General features: G+C 44.3%; 1 protein-coding gene across 2 annotated transcripts in view; it reads left to right on the forward strand.

The window, feature by feature from the left end:
• The window catches only part of lrrc3b (leucine rich repeat containing 3B), a 77,532-nt gene extending 55,040 nt beyond the window's left edge, over positions 1 to 22,492 (forward strand). For both annotated transcript variants that reach the window (XM_085988543.1, XM_085988542.1), the window contains one exon: positions 18,155 to 22,492. In XM_085988543.1, the coding sequence (XP_085844669.1) occupies positions 18,311 to 19,090 (780 nt within the window). In that variant the 5' untranslated portion in view covers positions 18,155 to 18,310 and the 3' untranslated portion in view covers positions 19,091 to 22,492. The remainder of the gene's footprint in view (positions 1 to 18,154) is intronic.
• Positions 22,493 to 22,739: the final 247 nt, after the last annotated feature.

Here is a 22,739-nt window from a genome sequence, read left to right on the forward strand (position 1 = left end):
TCGCCTTCTTAAATATATTCAGTGACTTGGCCTCCACAGCCTTCTGTGGTAGAGAATTCCACAGGTTCACCACCCTCTGAGTGAAGAAATTTCTCCTCATCTCAGTCCTAAATACCCTACCCCATATCCTGAGACTGTGACCCCTCATTCTAGATCCCCCCAGCCAGGAGAAACATCCTCCCTGCATCCAGCCTGTCTAGCCCTGTCAGAATTTTATGCGTTTCAATGAGATCCCCTCTCATTCTTCTAAAATCTAGTGAATACAGGCCTAGTCGACCCAATCTCTCCTCATACGACAGTCCTGCCATCCCAGGAATCAGTCTGGTGAACCTTCGCTGCACTCCCTCTATGGCAAGTATATCCTTTCTTAGATAAGGAGACCAAAACTGCACACAGTACTCCAGGTGTGGTCTCACCAAGGCCCTGTACAACTGTAGTAAGACATCCTTGCTCCTGTACTCAAATCCTCTTGCAATGAAGGCCAACATACCGTTTGCCTTCCTAACTGCTTGCTGCACCTGCAGGTTTGCTTTCACTGACTGGTGTACAAAGACACCCAGGTCCCTTTGCACATCAACATTTCCCAATCTAGCACCATTTAAATAATACTCTACCTTTCTGTTTTTTCTACCGAAGTGGATAACTTCACATTTATCCACGTTATACTGCATCTGCCATGTATTTGCCCACTCACTCAACTTGTCTAAATCGCCTTGAAGTCTCTTTGCATCCTCCTCCCAACTCACAATCCCACCTAGTTTCTTGTCATCAGCAAACTTGGAAATATTATATTTGGTTCCCTCATCCAAATCATTGATATATATTGTGAATAGCTGGGGCCCAAGCACTGATCCCTGCGGTACCCCACTCGTCACTGCCTGCCACCCTGAAAAAGACCCATTTATTCCTACTCTCTGTTTCCTGTCAGTTAACCAATTTTCAATCCATGCCAGTATGGTACCCCCCAATCATGTGCTTTAATTTTGCACACTAACCTCTTATGTGGGACTTTATCAAAGGCCTTCTGAAAGTCCAAATACACCACATCCACTGATTCTCCCTTATCTATACCAGTTACATCCTCAAAAAACTGTCAAACGCGATTGCCCTTTCATAAATCCATGTTGACTTTGTCTAATCCTGTTGATATTTTCTAAGTGTCCTGTTACCACATCCTTTATAATAGACTCTAGCATTTTCCCTACTACTGATGTCAGGCTAACCGGTCTGTAGTTCCCTGTTTTCTCTCTCCCTCCTTTTAAATAGCGGGGTTACATTTGCCACCCTCCAATCTGCATGAGGTGGGGGATTTGGTGATGGTAATCCCATTGAATGTCAAGGAGCGGTGGTTAGACTCTCGCTTGTTGGAAATAGTCATTGCCTGGCAGTTCTGTGGCGCGAATGTTACCTGCCACTTATCAGCCCAAGCCTGAATGTTGTCCAGGTCTTGTTGCATGTGGGCATGGAGTGCTTCATTATCTGAGGAGTTGTGAATGGCACTGAACACTGCAATCTTCAGCGAACGTCCCCATTCCTGGATTGAGGTGTTTAAGATGATTAACAACAACAAAAACTTGTATTTATATAGCACCATTAACATAGTAAAACATCCCAAGGTGCTTCACAGGGGTGTTATTAAACAAAATTTTGCACTGAGCCACATAAGCAGATATTAGGGCAGATGAAAGAGGTAGATTTTAAAGAGCATCTTAACGGAGGAAAGAAAGGCGGAAAGGTTTAGGAAGGGAATTTCAGAACTTAGGGCCTTGGCAGCTGTAGGCACAGCCACCAATGGTGGAGCGAATAAAATCAGGGATGCTCAAGAGGCCAGAATTGCAGGAGCACAGATATCTTGGAGAGTTGTAGGGCTGGAGGAGATTTCAGAGATAGGGAGGAGCGAGGCCATGGAGGGGTTTGAAAACAAGGATGAGAATTTTTAAATCGAGGCGTTGCTTAACCAGGCACCAATGTAGGTCACACAATTTTTCATTGATTGGCCAATTACGCTTGCCATGTGCATTACCTGCCCTCATCACAAGGTGCAGGTCTGTTCAGCTGATCTGCTGACGCGTTTGCAGCCGGTGCATTTAAGGGGGCCATTTCCCCATTGGATCGCAGGTCGTTTCTGGTGCTTCTGACTGCTGCTTCTCACCACCATGTCCGCAGAGAAACAGAAGGTAGCTCCCCGCTTCAACGAGGACTCCCTCCATGATCTTGTGGAGGGAGTTAGAGGATGTCGGGAGGTCCTATACCCATCTGATGGAAGAAGGAAACTTCCTCAGCAGACAAAGGCAGCCTGGCTGCGAATAGCTGAGGAGGTCAATGCCAGGTCTGTGTATAGACGCACCTGGGTCCAGTGCAGGAAAAGGTTCAACGATCTCCTGCGTTCTGGAAAAGTGAGTATAAAAGGTCACTTACCTTAATACTGTTGTGCCTGTTATCACATCCCCATCACTCTGCATTGCTAATCCTACTCCTGCACATCCTGACTCAACCTAACATCCCTTGCACTATCCCTGTCTCCCTATGCACAGATTCACTTCCCCATCTAATTATGAACCCCTCACACCCACCCTCAAGGTTATGCATTGACAACAACTAACAACTCAAAAGGAGGAAACTTTGTTATGGGAACCCACTCCTTCACAGTCTTCCTCTAAACATCTATCCATTCTTTACACTCATTCCATCACTCTCACTGAAACTCCAGTTCTTTCCCTCATTGCAGGAAAAGAGAGGCCACAATAAGAGGGAGAGAACTGGAGGAGGACAACCATCCTTATCACAGCTGACCAAGGCTGAGGAGGCTGCTCTGGAAATTGTGGGATCAGGGGAACAGCTCGAAGTGGGGGACGGAGAGACAGTCTCAGTTGAACAACCTGGTGACAGAGTGCTTCTCCATTCATCTTATTTGGCTTTCATGAGTGACACATATGGCATCTGATGTCATTAGAAATTATGCTCATCATGTGCACAATGGGATGTGTCTGCAATCTACATATCACATGTCCAATTCATGGCTTTACTCTCCCACAGGACCATCAAGAGCCCCCCTCCCTACTGCCCAGGAGGAAGAGCTGGAGGACTCCTCAGATGATGCTGTATCCTCTGAGGGAGCAGCATCAGCAGAAATGATCGTACCTAGCACCAGCTCAGTGACGCACACCTCGGTGGGTCGTTCACGAGATACAGTAGTGCTGTCACCTGGTGTATCACAATGCATGATTGAGCAAGAGCAGATGGTAGAGACAGGGACAGCAGTGGAGAGTCCTCGTCAGAGGCTGCAGGACGGTCCTAGCTCTGCTCAGCTGCAAATAGACGTTGAGCCTCGGGGGCCATCCAGAAAGAGAGCGGAGCTGGAGTTTCAGGACCGAGTGCAGGAGGCTCTGACTGGGTTTACAACCACGGTGACTGCGAGTGTGCAGAGAATAGAGAAATCCATCTCAAACATGAGCAATGCCATGGTGCACGCAATGGCGAATGTAGGTCCCACCATGGAAAGGATGGCAACCTCCATGGAGGACATAAACTGCCAGACTCAAATGAGCATGGTGACTCTTCTATATAGACGGTCAGCTGTGGAGGATAGATGGGCATCTATCGTGGAGAGGAACTAGAGGTACATGGACGTCCCCGTTATGAGGAATGTCAGTACAGAGACGGGTCCTCATGGCTCCACTGATGTGCAGCAAGCTGATCTCCAGCTACTTGCTAGCAGAGAAGTGCAGGTGGCCCATGAGAGGGATGATGGTGGAAGGCGACATGCAAGTGGGGGCTCCTCTCCAAGCGCTTCAGCTTCCATCCCCTTGCCAACCCCTCGGTCAGAGCCCCAGCAGTGACTGCCGGAGCAGTGCTGGCCGAGTCTGCCCCTGTGCAGCCGCAGGAGGAGCAGCCTTTGGCGGAGCCTTCAAAGGCTCCAAAACCCAGAGGACGAGCGCCAAAGGTATCTAAGCAGGTGCAGCTGGGAAGTGAGCAGGCTGTCTCTACATCTACTGAAGCCACAGGGGTAGCACAGCATAGAAGCACGTGTGAGAGAAAGCTGCTACATAAATGATCACAGGGATACTCACTTGGGTGTTGTCATAGAATGCAATGTTAAGTTTCTGTTCTTTTGTTATGTTGCAATAAATTAATCTTGTATGAAAGTTTGACATCTTTGCCATTTGTGTGATCCCAATTTGAGGTGGCACAGTGAAGGATGAGGGCGCATTTTATGTCCAGCAATGCAGGTGACAGTGGATATAGAGTTAACAACAGACACTTACAGCCTCAAGACAGTCTCCCAAATCGTGAAATCAGCAAGCTCTGACATCTGAAATTGAACAGATGTGAGACTGCAGCTTTTAGACTGCCGTTGCAGCTGTGAAGTTTCTAACTCGTTGGTCTTCCCGACACACTTACCTGGCGTGATCTCCAAACCTCGTGAAACCTGAATCAGATGTTGGAAAATTGCAAAAGGCTCTCAAAATAGCAGTTAACCAGCAATTAACAAGGAGTTAAGTGTCTTTAATCCCTAACCCACCACTTGGTGCCGGGTCTGTTGTGAAATCACAGATCCGGCACTCATGAAATTCACACGGAGGTGGGTTCGTGGCGAGTTTCTGACCCGCTGTCAATCATTGCGACTTTAACACCTGACCCTGAGCACTGGCAAAATTGCGGCCGTGAACTCTGTTTCTCTCTCCATAGGTGCTGCCTGACCTGTTGAATATTTCCAGCACCTTGTGTTTTTATTTCAGATTTCTAGCATCCGCAGTATTTTGCTTTTGTAGTTAGATAAACTATTTCCTCTGGTGGGGGAATCCAGAACATGGGGACATAACCTTAAAATTAGAGCTAGGCCGTTAAGGAGCGATGTCAGGAAGCATTTCTTCACACAAATGTTAGTAGAAATCTGGAACTCTCTCCCCCAAATAGCTGTTGAGGCTAGGTCAATTGAAAATTTCAAAACTGTGATTGATAGATTTTTGTTAGGCAAGGGTATTAGACTTGGTTACGGAACGAAGGCGGGCAGTTGGACTTAAAATGCAGAGCAGCCATGATCTAATTGAATGGCAGAACTACTCCTGTTTCTATGTTCATATGTTTCTAAATGGTGGAACTAACTCAGATGATTTCATACAAGACTCAACAAACTGTACTACCCCAAGAAAGGTTATGCATTTGATAGGATAACTATGGTATTGGTTATAGTTCGACACTGTAATTTACTGTCAGTAGTAAAATAGTTGAATCAAATAATGTTAATTTCACACTTTAGCAAGTGTTGCTCTAGCTTTTTATAACAAGCTAGTCTTAGTTATTGCCTGTGATAAAGTGAAGAATATAGTATGCACAACAAATCTAACCTGGAAAAACCCAAATTCAAAGAACATACATTAAGGACTCAAGTCAAGCATCAAGAAGACATTCTAGGCACTCCAAATAAACTCAAAACACCAAGTAAATGTTGAATGATTAACACAAAAGTAATCAAAAAGATTGATACATTTTTTCATACTACACAGTCCACTGAGGAATGCAATAATCTGAAAAGAGTGGTAAGAATGAACATGACAAACAACAATCAGTGGGTGAAAAGAAGCCAATGATAGTACAGTGTCCCAAAAAGACTCTTATTTCAGGTAAAGGAAGATGGCCACCATAAGAAGGGAGGAGACACAAAGCATGCATTCTGCTGATTCTCCTAAGCACATTTACAGCAGATATAGTTACTGTTTTATCATTCATAATATATTGCTTTTGAGCATATGTAATGATAAGTCACTTGATGGTGATAACCAGTTCACTTTAGTGAAAATCCTTGGAAAGTTATCTTATGCTCATTGAAATGGAGTGATAGCAGCCCATTATTGTTGGAAGAAATAGTTTTACAAAGTATGAAATAAATTTAGAAAATGCTGGAAATAAAAAACAGGTTTATTAGCACTGAAAGAGAAATGATAGGATGGAGCTGCTGTGTATTCCCAGCATTTTCTAGATGTTTTTTCCAGATTTGCTGTATTCCTCTTTATTTCAAAATATGAAGGAAGTTTTTGATAACATCCTTAGGTGGTGCTCATTGTAAAACCATTCATTCTTAATTTATATATTCATATGTTCACAGATGATTCATCCCCATCCAAAGATACCACTGTCACTGCTGGGGATGAACCCATAGATGTTACCTGTGAGGCACAGCAACATTGCTAAGATAGATCAGGGCTTTGATTCAGAGTTTTCTGTGGATCCAAGAACCTGGAAAAACCTCATCTGTTACAAGGAAAATGAGCCACTGATGACCACCTCCAATCCAAAGATGTAAACAATCAAATGTAAAATTTCTGTGCACATATACATTGTAAATAGTTACTGTAGTTAAGCTGTATAGGACCTTTTTAATCTTCATTACTTTAAAGAGAATTATTCTACGTTCTTTAACATTTAAAATGTTTACATTTTTACCTTTTTATTTGAATGCCAAATAGCTTTTTATTAGTTGTTCTCCCAGTCAGATTTACTTCCATATAGATGAGCAGCTAATGTTTTGTATATAAAAAAAAATCCACATCACAGAGGATGCATTTTTCCCTCCCCCTCAACTCAGTTGTAGGTACTGGTATATGTGAAAACCATTCATTCTTTGGATAACACACACAAGATCTGTGTACATAGACAGTGGGGTTGACTAGTGACAATTAATCAAATAAAAGACACATGTGGCTTGTTTAATTATGAAGTGAAAGTTGGTATCACTTTAAAACTAGTGTACTATATAAATTAAAGGATAATAGCCTGAAAATTACCGTTTGCAATATCAGTGGATGATTGCTTAACGCATATGTATGACATCCCTTCATCTGCTATTTTAACACAGCTGTTAATCCATTGATTTTAAATGGCAAATGCCTCTGCTAAAATATTGGAGAGAGGAATATCATACATATGTATTCAGCATTCAGCCACTGAAATCGCTGACAGTAATTTCCAGGATGTTATGTGTAATATATATAAATATTCCTTAAAATAATTTAAATATCAAATATTCTAGATTAGAAAATAGTCCAGCAACAGAAAGATATGTACTCTGGTTAAATCAAGCCACATTTTTGGCAAATACACTTAAGAACATAAGAAATAGGAGCAGGAGTAGGCCAGTCGGCCCCTTGAGCCTGCTCCACCATTCAATAAGATCATGGCTGATCTTCTACCTCATCTCCACTTTCCTGCACTATCCCCACATCCCTTAATTCCCTTAATATCCAAAAATCTATTGATCTCTGTCTTGAATATACTCAATGACTGAGCCTCCACAGCCCTCTAGGGGAGAGAATTCCAAAGATTCACCACCCTCTGTGTAAAGAAATTTCTCCTCATCCCAGTCCTAAATGGCCGACTCCTTATTCTGAGACTGTGACCCCTGGTTCTAGACTCCCCAGCCAGGGGAAACATCCTCCCTGCATCTACCCTGTCAAGCCCTGTAAGAATTTTGTATGTTTCAATGAGATCACCTCTCATTCTTCTAAACTCAAGAATATAGGCCTAGTCTACTCAACCTCTCCTTATAGAACAATCCCCCCATCCCAGGAATCAGTCTGGTGAACCTTCGTTGCACTCCCTCTTTGACAAGTATATCCTTCATTAGGTAAGGAGACCAAAACTGTACACAATACTCCAGGTGTGGTCTCACCAGGGCCCTATATAGTTGCAGTAAGACGTCTTTACTCTTATACTCAAATCCTCTTGTAATAAAGGCCAACATACCATTTGCTTTCCTAATTGCTTGCTGTACCTGCATGTTAACTTTCAGCAATTCATGTACAAGGACACCCAGGTCCCTCTCTCTCACCATTTAAAAAATACTCTGCTTTTCTTTTTTTCCTACCAAAGTGGATAACTTCACATTTCTTCACATTATATTCCATTTGCCATGTTCTTGTCCACTCATTTAGCTTGTCTATATCCCCTTGAAGCCTCTTTGCATCCTCCTCACAACTTACATTCCCACCTAGCTTTGCATCATCAGCAAACTTGGATATATTACATTTGGTCCCCTCATCCAAATCATTGATATAGATTGTGAAAAGCTGAGGCCCAAGCACTGATCCTTATGGTAGCCTACTAGTTACAGCCTGCCAATCTGAAAATGGCCCGTTTATTCCTACTCTCTGATTTCTGTCCATTAACCAATCCTCAATCCATGCTAGTACATTACACCCAATCCCATGAGCCCTATTTTGTGTAATAACCTCTTGTGTGGCACCTTATCGAATACCTTCTGAAAATCCAAATACACTACATCCACTTGAGCTATAACAAAAGCAAAATACTGTGGATGCTGGAAATCTGAAATAAAAACAAAAAATGCTGGAAATACTCAGCCTGTCAGATGGCATCTGTGAAGAGAGAAACAGAGTTAACGTTTCAGGTCTGTGACCAAGTCTGATGAAAATTTTTACACCTTAACTATAGATATATACAGGGCTATGAGAAGGTAAATGGGGCTCTAGGTTCTAAGAATATTCATCTTTCATCCACCTTTCATGGTTTATATGATCTGCTCCCCCCACCCACGTTCAACACTTACGATGCTGGGGGCGATATTTTCTGAGACCCTGCAGCCAGTTAAAGGGCAGCATCATTTCTCTGCATGAATGGCTGAAGCAGCAGCCACCTCGAGGGTATCGGTAGCTGGAAGGTCTCTCAGATTCTTGGATATTTCTCTAAGGTCCTTCTAACAGAAGTCAGGACCAGCAGAACAGGATTGTTGTGCACTGAGGTTAGCAAGCCCCATTAAAGAGTGGTGTAGGCCGTCTGGTGGGAGGTGGCAGAGGCAGTCAGCAATACCTCAACCACCCCAAGAACTGTCACACAGTGGTGGAAGAGGTTCAATAACCTCAAAAGGGTAGCTAAAGTATGAGTATGTTAAGGCACTCTTACCAATATAAATCCTCTACTCACCGTCACTCACTGCCTTATCTCTTTATCAGTATCTTGTCAGGGGAACTCCCTTCTGCAGAAGGCAACCTCTGTAAACACTCAAGCACCTACTTTGCTCAAAACCACTCTGGCAACTCACATTGTTTGCCAACAGGGCTACTGCTAGTCTTTAATGACGTCATTGACACCCGACATGCATATGTTAAACAAACCCTGCCGGCTTTAGACCATGTCTTTGCCGACTGCTCAGGAGAGCAGGTTAAAATAGCAGCAGGTCAGATTCTGGCGGCGGGAAGTGACCTGGGCAATTTTAACTGCCCACCTACCTAGTTTCTGCCTGGTGGGTAGGGTTAAAATCCTCCCCTAAATAAGACCTTAATACATAGACCCTGGTGAGTGGATATGTGCATATAGGGAAGAGATGGTTTCTGTGAAGTCGGGGTCAGGTGCGTACGGGCGGTGTAGCGGGTTAGTACCGTGATGTATTGATCAGCCTGCTCTTCAGAGCGACTTTAGCGTAAAGGCCCCTATTAAGGTAGGCACGCGTGTTTCCTGGCTCTATTAAATGGTGTGGGTCTGATTACATCATCGATGACTCATTTCCAGCGGGGATATTTAAAGCAGCCTTGGCCACATCTCATTTGAAGGTTGATGTAGGAGTGTGGAGGAAGGATTGGAGAGGAGTGCTGTTGCTGAGAAATAGAAACATGACTTCACAAAGACAGAGGGTTGCACCACGCTTTTCCGATGTATCGCTACATATTCTTGCGGAGGGAGTCAGAGCACGCAGGGAGGTCCTCTTCCCTGCTGATGGGTGGAAGAGACCTTCCCAGGAGACCGAAAGAGCTTGGCTCCAAATTGCTGAGGAGGTGAACACGAGGGATGTTGTAAGGAGAACCTAGGTGCAATGCAGGATGCGCTTCAATGGTCCAATTGCGAGGACCAAGGTGAGACAGTATAAGCAGCACCCATGCTCATGTAATACTGTAGATGGCAGGTGAAGCAGAGATCAGAGGAGCAATCTGTCAATGTTGTGTTAGTTACTAGCAATGTGGCCAGAGTGGCTTCCGAGGTTGCAGAAAAGATTTGCAAACTCTAGACACCTAAATTTGTGCTCAAAATGGAGTCAACAAGAGCCTTTCCCTTAGGCAAGTAATGAGGTGTCATGTGGGAGTAATTATTTGGAGTTCATGCTCTCCATTAATGACCTCACTCAATGGCCACTGAGCTTCCACCTCAGATTGACAGACATTGTTCCCAAGCTGCGTGATTCCTGTGGTCATCCAGGTTAAGATCCCTGTTAAGGGTCTCACAACAAGTGTTTAATGAACTTAATTAGGTTGCCGGCCTCTGCCGTTTGTGTCCATTGCGCGCTGGCAAACGCACCCGAGTTAAAGGCACGAGGAGGCGGGATGGCGGCGCTTGCATTTCTGCAACTTTTACCGCCGACCCACCTCCAAACCCGCACGTACGGTAGTGGGAAAATTCCGGCCTAAGAGCCTCTTATCTAGTCTCTTCCATGCACCCATCCTCCTCCTCTTCATAAAACAATATAGAGGTATTCCCATTTAGAAATCCTTGATCACAGTGTAAAGTAGTACTCTGAACATAGCTGAGTGTAGTTAACAGCAAATTTCTTGACTGAATCTCCAAAGTACTAAATAGATTAATATGCAGGCAAAGTAGCATCAAACTTCAGTAACAGCACACAAAATAGTCTTCTCAATGTGGCATCCACCTCAGAGAGACCTTCCAGCTGCTCCTACCATCACTTATATAGTGACAGTAATTATTTGGGGGCGGAAGCTGGGGAAAATAGGTCAGAGCTGGATTAGGTTCCTGGAAGGCCTTAATGGGGACCGGCGCTTTTCTGGGAGGGTAATACAAGTGTATTTTTTTGTGGTGGATTTGAGGCAGTCGCCTCTAAGGACACATTTTACTAATTTTACTACCCCCAAACAGGTGCTAATTCAGTAGAAATTCCAGGCCATGAGTCCTATTTCAACTTTATCATAGATAAACAGTATTTACCACTTTCCAAAAAGGAATAATTTCAGTCTAGCTACTATCACTCTGTATAAGATCCATCCCATAACTATTTCCTTTAATTGTTGATTTATTCTACTGGTGTCTGCCATGGCTCAGTGGTACCACTCCAATTATTGCCCCATCAGTCTACTCTCAATCATCAGCAAAGTGATGGAAGGTGTCGTCGACAGTGCTATCAAGCGGCACTTACTCACCAATAACCTGCTTACCGATGCTCAGTTTGGGTTCCACCAGGACCACACGCTCCAGACCTCATTACAGCCTTGGTCCAAACATGGACAAAAGAGCTGAATTCCAGAGGTGAGGTGAGAGTGACTGCCCTTGACATCAAGGCAGCATTTGACCAAGCGTGGCATCAAGGAGCCCTAGTAAAATTGAAGTCAATGGGAATCGGGGGAAACTCTCCATTGGATGGAGTCATACCTAGCACAAAGGAAGATGGTTGTGGTTGTTGGAGGTCAATCATCTCAGCCCCAGGACATCGCTGCAGGAGTTCCTCAGGGCAGTGTCCTAGGCCCAACCATCTTCAGCTGCTTCATCAATGACCTTCCCTCCATCATAAAGTCAGAAGTGGGGATGTTCGCTGATGATTGCACAGTGCTCACTTCCATTCGCAACTCCTCAGAAAATGAAGCAGTCCATGCCCGCATACAACAAGACCTGGACGACATTCAGGGTTGGACTGATAAGTGGCAGGTAACATTCACGCCACACAAGTGCCAAGCAATGATTATCTCCAACAAGCGAGAGTCTAACTGTAACAGTTGCATATTGAATTATCATTGGCCCGCAGGCATCTGTAAGGAATACCTATTATATTCACATGTGATCACATGCTGAGTTGTCATTGGCCTGCAGGCATCTGTAAGGACTGCTATTGTTTTGGAGAACCCAGGGTCCTGACTCCATCTTGCCCACACGGTGCTGTATTGATTGAGAAAGCTTACAGACCTGATGCTTCATTAAAAGAGTTTAAACTGTAATACTCCGTTGTCCTGCAATTTATTATTTTTTACAAAGTGTGCAAAACAAGACATGGTGTCAGAACAGGGATTTGAAATGGTTATCGTTGGAGCTCCCTTACCTCGAATGAATTGAGGATCTTTGAACTTACATCGAGAATGGTGCAAGTTCAAGCAACACGTGGAATTGATGTTCTCGGGTCCAGTGAAAAGCAAAGGGGAGGAAGAAAGATGCAGCTACCTACTCTGGTGGATCGGAGAAAAAGGGAGAGACATTTTTAACACATGGTCTCTCACCGCGGATGAAGCAAAGGTACTGAAAAGTTATTTTGACCGTTTTGAATCATATCTGATGCCCAAGACAAATACGATATTCGCTAGGTACAAGTTTCAGGAGAAAGTACAAGGAGCTAGTGAGTCATTTGAACAGTTCGTGACTGAGTTAAAACTGCTGGTAAAAGCCTGTGCATATGCAGATAAAGATGAGATGGCCAGAGACCGCATCGTGTTTGGAATACATTCAGCTAAAGTGAGAGAGAAACTTTTGAATGTTGGGTCCGGGCTAACGCTGGACAAAGCTATAGACATAGCTAGATTGCACGAGATAGCCCAAGCACAGTTGAAAACCATAACCAGCACCACGAGCAGCTCATGTGAAAAGACAGTGCACGCAGTTAATAGATACACACCAAAGAACACCGCCCAGAGAGCGCGTTTCAGAACAGAAAGAACAGAGTTCTAAAAATGGGCGACACAGACATAAGACACTTCAAAAACTGTGGATATTGTGGAAACAACTGGCATGGAGAAAAGGAGTACTGCCCTGCCAAAGGAAGGCAATGTACTAAATGTGGTAAACGGAACCACTTTGCTAAAATTTGCAAGACTGTTTTGGAAAAGCAGTGCACACAGTGAGTGACAGCCAAATGCCAGATAGAGAGCCAAATGCAGAGGAACTGTTTATTGATTCTGTGTCACAGAAAAAACAGATTTCAGAGACTGAGCAAGCTTTTGCCGATATTGAGATAGGAAAACAGGGCAAAGAGCTTAAGTTTAAACTAGACACTGGATCTCAGGTTAATGTAATTCCTCTGAGTGAGTATCACAGCTGAAGGATGAGTGTGAGCTACAGCCCACCTCACGCAGACTGACCGGCTATGGGGGTGAGCAGCTCATTGTAAAAGGCACATGCGTGATGAAATGCAAGTACAAAGAAAGCGACGTGATACTGGACTTTTACATTGTTGACACTCAAGCACCTCCAGTGCTAGGTCTAAAGGCATGTTTAGGCATGGACCTCGTCAAGCTAGTGCTATCATTGACAGCACCAGTTCAGAAGCAGTCATGGAGGAGTTTGCTGACATTTTCAAAGGAATTGGACTATTCCCAGGTGAATGCACTATTCACCTTGACCCAGCAGCAACCCCTGTGGTTTGCCCACCGAGAAGGATACCCCTTGCTCTACATAGTCGCCTGAAGGAGGAGCTGCAGAGCATGGAGAATACAGAAATCATCGTCCAGGAAACAGAAACGACAGAGTGGGTCAACGCGTTAGTAGTGGTTGAGAAACCACGTACAGGCAAGCTCAGAGTCTGTCTCTACCCCAGAGATTTGAACAAGGCTATCAAACGCCCTCACTACCCTCTACTAACGCTAGATGACATCACACCCAAGCTAGTGGGAGCACGTTACTTCAGTGTAATGGACGCACGATCAGGATACTGGACTATCAAGCTCAGGGAAGAGTCATCTAAGCTAACAATGTTCAACACACCATTTGGATGCTACCGATTTCTGCGTTTACCATTTGGTCTTAGCGCAGGATGAATTCCAGTGGAAGATCGACGAAACCTATGAAGGCCTCGACGGAGTAGTCGCAATCGTAGATGACATCCTCATCTATGGCAGGAATAGAGAGGAACATGACAGGAACCTCCATGCGATGCTACAAAGATCACGGGAGAAAGGTATCTGGCTCAACCCAGAGAAAAGCATAATCCGATCCACCGAGATCAGTTATTTCGGGCATTGCCTCTCAACTGATGGCATTAAGCTGGATCCAGAGAAAATCTCCGCCATCAAGAAGATGGAGCCGCCGAAGAACCGCGCAGAGCTAGAGACAGTACTAGGCATGGTTAACTACTTAGCCAAGTTTGCCCCGAGCCTCTCCAAAATCAACGCACCCATGCGTCAGTTGCTCAAACAATCCAATGAGTTCCTGTGGGACAAACAACATGACACAGCATTTCAGAAAATGAAAGACCGAATCACCAGAGAACCAGGACCAGTTCTTGCCTACTTTGACCCCAACAAAGAGCTCAGACTACAAGTGGACACGTCAAAGTACGGACTAGGCGCAGTATTACTGCAAGAAGGAAAGCCCGTCGGCTACGCTTCCAGATCTCTCACAGACAGTGAAATCAACTATGCTCAAATCGAGAAAGAGCTATATGCAATCCTGTTTGGATGTAAGTGTTTCCACCAGTACGTCTATGGCCGACAAGTCATTGTGGAATCCGACCACAAGCCCCTCGAGTCAATCATGAGGAAACCACTAGCCGCAGCCCCACCAAGGCTACAGAGAATGATCCTTCAGCTACAGAAGTATGACTTCACAATCATTCACCGTCCAGGCAAAGACATTCCTGTCGCAGACACGCTCTCCAGAAAGTCTCTTAGCTACCAGGACAGCAGCCTCAGTGAAGGCATGGATGTGCAGGTGCACATGGTGTACAACAGCTTACCTGGGAGTGACTCAAAACTGAAGGAGATCCGAGCAGAAACAGAGATGCACAACTCACACTGCTGAGCAAAGTCATACATGAAGGATGGCCTGAGGAAAGGAGGAAATGCCCTCAGTGCATATCTGAATTCTGGAACCACAGAGACGAACTGTCACAAATCAACGGAATCGTCTTCAAAGGGGAGAAAATCATCATTCCTACCAGTCTCAGAGAAGAGATGTTGACAAAAATTCATGCTGGACATATGGGCATGGAAAAATGCAAACAAAGAGCACGTGACATTATGTTTTGGCCCGGAATGTGCAAACACATTGAGGACATTGTCGGAAAATGTTCCATTTGTCTAGAACACCGCCCATCAAATGTCAAAGAGCCCATGATACCTCACCATATCCCAGACAGGCCCTGGCAGGTTGCGGCAACAGATCTGTTCACATGGAACAACGAGGACTACATAGTAACTGTTGATTACTACAGCAGATTTTTTGAACTGGACAAGCTTCACAGCACCACATCTGCAACTGTGATCCACAAGCTAAAGGCAGCCTTTGCCAGGCATGGCATGGTAGAGACTTTAGTCTCAGACAATGGCCCCCAATACAAATCAAAAGAGTTCGAGTCGTTTGCCAAGGCATGGGATTTCACACATGTCACATCAAGCCCACATTACCCTCAAAGTAATTGCCTTGCTGAAAAAACTGTCCAGATTGCAAAAACACTCATGGACAAAGCCAAAGCAGACAATAGAGACCCCTTCATCAGTCTCCTTGAGTACCGCAACACTCCAGTTGACAACTTCAAGTCACCAGCACAGCCGTTGATGAGCCGCATCAATCCTTCCAAGCACCAACCAGCGACTGCAGCCAGAGGTCGTCAGCTGCAAGCAAGAGCATGCTCAGTTCCATACCACACAAGGTCGGGACGAGAGGTCAAGCCTAGAGTTAATCCTTGACTTGTGAACTGTCAAAGGTTGTAGGCGGATCGCTGCCCTAAAAAATAACTGTACATCGTTATTGAAACGTTGAGATGTTTTCAGTGCTAGTTAAATGTTGAGTTACTTATAAGTTTATGCTACTGAGAACATTACGTAGAAGAAAGGTTTAAAAGTAATGCATAACGTTTTTCTTTTAAAAGAAAGGGGATGTAACATTTGCATATTGAAATATCATTGGCCCGCAGGCATCTGTAAGGAATACCTATTATTCACGTGTGATCACATGCTGAGTTGTCATTGGCCTGCAGGCATCTGTAAGGGCTGCTATTGTTTTGGAGGACCCAGGGTCCTGACTCCATCTTGCCCACATGGTGCTGTATTGATTGAGAAAGCTTACAGACCTGATGCTTCATTAAAAGAGTTTAAACTGTAATACTTCGTTGTCCTGCAATTTATTATTTTTGTACAAAGTGTGCAAAACAAGACACTAACCACCTCCTCTTGACATTCAAAGGCATTATCATCGCTGAATCCCCCACCATCAACATCCTGGGGGTCACCATTGACAAGAAACTAAACTGCGCCAGCCACATAAATACTGTGGCAACAAGAGCGGGTCAGAGGCTGGGTATTCTGCGGCGAGTGTCTCACCTCCTGACTCCCCAAAGCCTTTCCACCATCTACAAGGCACAAGACAGGAGTGTGATGGAATACTCTCTACTGGATGAGTGCAGCTCCAACAACACTCAAGAAGCTCGACACCATCCAGGATAAAGTAGCCCACTTGATTGGCACACCATCCAGGATAAAGTAGCCCACTTGATTGGCACCCCATCCACTACCTTAAACATTCACTCCCTCCAACACCAGCGCACCGTTGCTGCAGTGTGTACCATCTACAAGATGCACTGCAGGAACTCACCAAGGCTTCTTCGGCAGCACCTCCCAAACCCACAACCTCTACCACCTAGAAGGACAAGGGCAGCAAGCGCATGGGAACACCATCACCTGCAATTTCCCCTTCAAGTTACATATCCTGACTTGGAAATAGATTGCCATTCCTTCATCGGCACTGGGTCAAAACCCTGAAACTCCCTCCCTAACAGCACTGTGGGAGTACCTTCACCTCACCGTGGTGTCAACCGTGGCTCAGTAGCACTCATTCCTCTGAGTCAGAATGTTGTGGGTTGAAAGTCCCACTCCAGAGACTTGAGCACAAAAATCTAGGTTGACACTGCAGTGCAGTACTGAGAGAGTGCTGTTAAACCGAGGCCCCGTCTGCTCTCTCAGGTGGACATAAAAGATCCCGCGGCACTCTTTTGGCCAATATTTGTCCCTCAGTTAACATAAAAACAATTATCTGGTCATTATCACATTGTTATTTGTGGGAGCTCGCTGTGTGCAAATTGGCAGCTGCATTTCCTACATTACAACAGTTACTACACTTCCAAAGTACTTCATTGGCTGTAAAGTGCTTTGGGACGCCTGGTGGTCATGAAAGGTGCTATATGAATGCAAGTCTTTCTTTTCATGGACTGCAGCGGTTCAAGAAGGCAGCTCATCACCACCTTCTCAAGAGCAATTAGGGATGGGCAATAAATGCTGGCCTTGCCAGCGACGTCCACATCCCCCAATGAATATAACAAAAAATGGGACATAGCAGAGTGTTCAGACTGGGAGTTAGGGCTCCAAGAGGTTACAGAGATAGAAGAAGCTAGGCCATGGAAATATTTGGAAACAACGGCAAAGATTTTGAAAGCAATGCTGGTCTGAGTTTTAAATAAAACCAGTCTAGCCTTCGAATACAACAGTGCTCATCGGATTTCTGGAACTCTGTGCAACTGGTGGCACAGTGAAGTTCACAGTGAAGAGTCCATTCCACATTCATCTTTGCTGTTTGAGATTTATTTTTCACAGTTTTGAGTTTTCATTATGTATTTTTACTGCATTTTTTTTTGCAGTAGTTGTTCTTAAATAGAGTCACTATTAGAGGTTAACAGGATTAAAATCCAATCCTGCTAATACAGACTCCAGGCCCGAAACGGAACCTATCAGCAAAAATGTAAGCAAATCAAAAAAAAATGTGATATATATACCTTGTAATTATACATCAAGAAGATGAAAAAATTAAATGGAGTTTTTTGGGGGGAAAAACAAATGGAGCCTTAAAATGCAGAACTATTTTGATAAGATTCCCAATGTAGTAACAGTTCAGATGAAATTTAAGTCCAGTCATATTTTTTAACATCACATGCACACACAGTCTCCAGTTTACAGCTCAATGAAAAAATTGTATCACAAAATTACAGTCATGACAGAATTATGCAGAATGCACTGAATATAAGAGAAGTAATCATGTTTTCTAGATGTGATATTACAAAGTGGATTTCCCCATGACTCAGCAGCACTTGGTTCAGAACACTGGAACAATGACTATGGTTGTGATTGTATTTATTGAAAATTACAGTCAATTATATAGGATAACCCGCCCCGGTAAATTTCACTTTATGAAATTTGTATATAAAATGTGTACATTTCTCTTGCAGGCATAATACTTTTGAACATCATTAACAACATATAAATGTGGACAGCATGTGCAACCTTACCGTGATGTCTAAATTGCTTACTGAAGAGGAAAAAATTATTGCCGCACACTGCGTACATTGTTGGATGAAGTAATGTGATTATGCAGACATCCCAGCATGAAGCTGATGGACCTATTCCTAGCTCGCTCCCTCTCTATGTATTTTCTTCTGCAGAGTTTTGTGCTCCTGATACTGTGCTTTCACTCTGCCAGCATGTGTCCCAAAGGCTGTCTGTGTTCTCGCATCAGTAGCTTAAATGTAAGCTGCAGCAATGCGAATCTTAAAGAGATTCCTAAAGACCTTCCCCCTGAAACTGCCTTACTTTACTTAGATTCTAATCAAATAAGATCTGTTCCCAATGAGATCTTCAAGGACCTGCACCAGCTCAAAGTGCTTAATTTGTCCAAAAATGTTATCGAGTCCATAGAAGAACAGGCATTCAAAGGGGTGACTGATACCTTGCAGACTCTTGATCTTTCGAACAACAAGATTAAAAGCGTACACAAAGACACATTCAGCAAACTCAAAGGCAGGGCCCAGTTTTCTGACAACCCATGGCACTGTGACTGCACCCTCCAGCAGGTGCTGCATGGCATGCCCTCTAACCACGAAACGGCCAGCAATATCATCTGTGAGACTGCGGTTTTGGAGGAACACACTGGGAAATCCTTTCTCAGCGCCGCCAATGAAGACGACCTCTGTAATCTGTCTAAAAAAACAACCGACGTGGCGATGCTGGTCACTATGTTTGGCTGGTTCACCATGGTGATCTCATACGTGGTGTATTACGTGCGTCAGAACCAAGAAGATGCAAGAAGGCATCTTGAATATTTAAAATCGCTTCCAAGCAAGCAAAAGAATCCAGAAGAATCAGACGACATTAGTACTGTACTGTAACATGTTCAATTAAGAAAATGTTTTTAAATGGAGTATCTTATATGGATACTTAAATCATCTCCACTTTGCAGCAAAGTGGCCAGAAAGTCAAACTGCGATGAAGTTGAAGGCAGTGGCGCTCAAGTGATACAAGGTGATAGAAAATCCATGTTGTGTGTAAAAAAAATGAAAACTTATTTTTTTTCATATCTACAAATGGTGTTAATTTGTAGGAGGTATTACTAAGGAGGAAAATCAAGTGTCATTCCCAAAGGTATAAAGCAATTGAGGGTTTTATAAGCTTACAAATTCCAGCCTGGTGATATGAATAGTATTCATGTTTTCATATGGTGTTCCTCGCCTGGTATTTTAAAATGAACAGATTAACACCTCCATTAAAATAATGAACAAAGGATTGACATACAAACGCGATAAGCATCCAGCTGCTAATATCACCAACAGTAATTTTTAGGTTCAGGGTGAAAAAATATGAAAGATCACTGTTTGAAAACTTTGATTAATCATTGTACGCACATGTATTTAATAAGGTGCTGTAGCCCTGAGGATAAACATTTAATTTGAAAGGAAACATTGCAAGAACATTTTGAAGTGACCCTGTGATGTGGTTGGCAAACTTTCCCTCTGCCTCCACTCACAGGTGTATGTCCCAGATACAAAGTTTATCCTGTAGGTTGAAATGTAGATCACTTTATATCAGATCTGAGCCGGCAGTGGGGCAGAAAGGTATATAAGTGACAGACCCGGGGGAGAAATTGGGTTGAGCCGCAAACGGGGCGCCAAGCTCGCCTGGGCGCCAGATTTTGCGCTGCGATCGGAGCAGCAGCGATCGCTGGAAATTCAGCTTGAGCGCCCCAAGAGGGACACGGGGCGAGGCTCGAGGCGCTCCGCGTCCCTCTTAGGGCGCTGAAACTGAATATCGCAGCGCAACGTACCACAGCGCCACCCGCTGCGGCACGGCACGCTGCGGTACTGCAGGCCTTCCTCCCATTCTTAAGGGGGAGGGGCCTGCACCAGCGCGATGAGCGATCGCAAGTGCCGGCAAAAGAGCCCGGCACCGAGGAGAAGTGCCGGGCTCTCGGAAAACAGCCAGCAATGCCACGGGGGGAGAACAGGAGGCCGGGGATGGAGGTGCTGGCAGGCGGCTGCCGAAAAAAACAGCCGCCCCGCACCTCCACCTTAATTTGCACCACTGCCACCACAGGTAGGCCCCGTGAACCGGGCGCGATTAGCGAGCGGCGCTACAGAGGCGGTCGCTGCCAAATATCGCGATCGGGGCGGTAGCGGGATGCTGTGCACACCGATGACATCGTCGGTGGCAGCGCAGTGCAACAGGCTAACGCCGCCATTAGCGCCCCAGCTAAATATCGCGGGAGGCGTGGCCAGTGGCGCTAAAGCCACTGGGTGCCCTCTTTAGGCGCTAACTGGTGGCGCAGCCCACCGAATTCTCCCCCAATGTACTTTAGGGAAGTCACGCTTCTGCTCACTGCAGACAAGGCAGATTGTCTGCATTTTCTGATAGTTTTGTCTGTCAGGATGGGGTGCAGAACTCAGCTTTCGTGCCTGTTTCCAGTTGCAGCTGACCAGGGCGCTGGTGTCAGCAGATTGGTGCCTGAAGTAGCTCTGTCAACCAAAGGGTGGTCAGACCAGGATCACTTAGAGCAGGGGAAAAAAGATCAAAGAGAGGGAAAGGTCAATGAGAAGGAGAAGTCTAGAAAAACTATTCTTAGGAAACATTTCTGCCAAGCTGTACTGTAAAAACAAACAGCAGAGAAAGGCAAGAATAGATCTGGTGCTCCATTTGCTAGATATCTATAACAAACTGAACTGTAGAGGTCAGCAAGCACAGCTAGCAAGGGTGATAGGTCTCAATTCCTAACCTTTACATAGTCACTGGATTGGAATTAACCTTCTGATCACTGTTTATAGTCACAATAGAAATAATTTCCAACAGTCTCAGTCTCATCCCCTGTATTAATTAATATAAGGTACAAAAGTGCTCATAAAATGGTTGTCTCACCCGTAATAAACATTGGTTGAATGAGTAGACAGGATCAAAAAGGAATGTAAGGTATCTAGAACCTTTCAGATTAATCATACGCAGTCTTAATCTGTATGTGTCAACAGTCTGCCCTACACTGTGAGAATATAAACCTCTCAGCTGGCCTGAATGAGTAGCACTGCCAGTATCAGAATTCACTTGTACCTGTGCCTGCCAGTCTCGCCTACAGGCAGGCAGCTTAAATTCTCCAGTGATATATTGTAGTATCAGGGTAATATGAGGGTAGGTCTGTGGCAGTGACAAGGGGAGTCAGGACTCTATATGATTGTCTGCCTGCACCTTACCTGACAGTAGATGCAAAGTGGAAATATGCTCCATTTTCAATTGATGCGGCGTCCCCACTCCTGAATATAGGGAGGTAGGAATAGGACTAGGCCATTCAGCTCCTTGAACCTGTTCTGCCATTCCATTAGGTCATGGCTGATTTGTACCGCAACTCCATTTACCCACCTTTGCTCCATATCAGTTGATACCCTTACTTAACAAACATCTATCGATCTCTGTCTTGAACATTTCAATTGACCCAGTATCAACAGAATTTTGGGGGAGAGACTTGTTCCAGATTTCCACTACCCTTTGTGTGAAAACGTGCTTCCTGATTTCACTCCGAAATGGTGTAGCTCCAATTTTAACACGTTGGCCCTTGTTCTGGATTTGATATAGTGACCCATGTTGGAAGGGTGCTTTTGTGAATATTGGATGAGGATAGGATCAGGCTTGACTGTGATGCATCAGATGCAAAATTAGCCTGTGAAAACTCATTGTCACAGTTAACACATGGAAAATAGACACTTAGACAAGGTACCATAGAGCACCCAGCACACATGGAACTATATCCTACTAAGATGTCAGCACCTTCAGAAGACAAAGTTGCTGGACAAAAATTGGTGAGAAAAATAATAAAATACTATTCTGCTAAATGGACGTCTGTGTAAAGCACAAGTTTAACAAAAGAGCGTGATACCTGGGTCATTCTCATATATAGTTAATTAGATGTGAAATTAGCTGCTGAGGTGATTAGAAGTAGAGAAACATCTGATGGCTCTCCATATCTGGGCATTCTGACCATTTTGGGTTTCAAAATGGTAGTGACTGACCTTAAGAACAAGCACAATCTAGCACAGAATGATTCTGATCTCCTATTAAGTGCCTGAAATCTGTGTTGCCTGTTTATGCATTAAATCTTACATGATTTCTGTAAGAAAATATGTTTTATTATCTTCATCTGACATCTGTAGCAATTGCATTTGTATATATGGTATAAATATTTTATCCAGCTAACATAACAATATTTGTCATACCCATATTTCAGTCTCAGAATAAAATAAATGGCAGACAATTAACTCTTGCTGTTTCTTTTTTCCCATTTTCGTCCTTTGGATTAATTCATTAATTGTTTTCTCCTCCTTTGATAAAAGTGTTTACAATGACCTGCGGATTCTTTTTGAAATGAGCTTCCGACCATATATCTGCCGCATAACAAAGACCGCCTATTTCCACCTCCATAACATTGCCCGTCTCCGCCCTTGCCTCAGCTCATCCGCTGCTGAAACCCTTATCCATGTTTATGTTACCTCTAGACTTGACTAT

This window comes from Somniosus microcephalus, chromosome 5, assembly GCF_052327205.1.
Source record: "Somniosus microcephalus isolate GS21.2 chromosome 5, FLI_Smic_1.0, whole genome shotgun sequence".
In the NCBI taxonomy this organism is placed as follows: domain Eukaryota; kingdom Metazoa; phylum Chordata; class Chondrichthyes; order Squaliformes; family Somniosidae; genus Somniosus; species Somniosus microcephalus.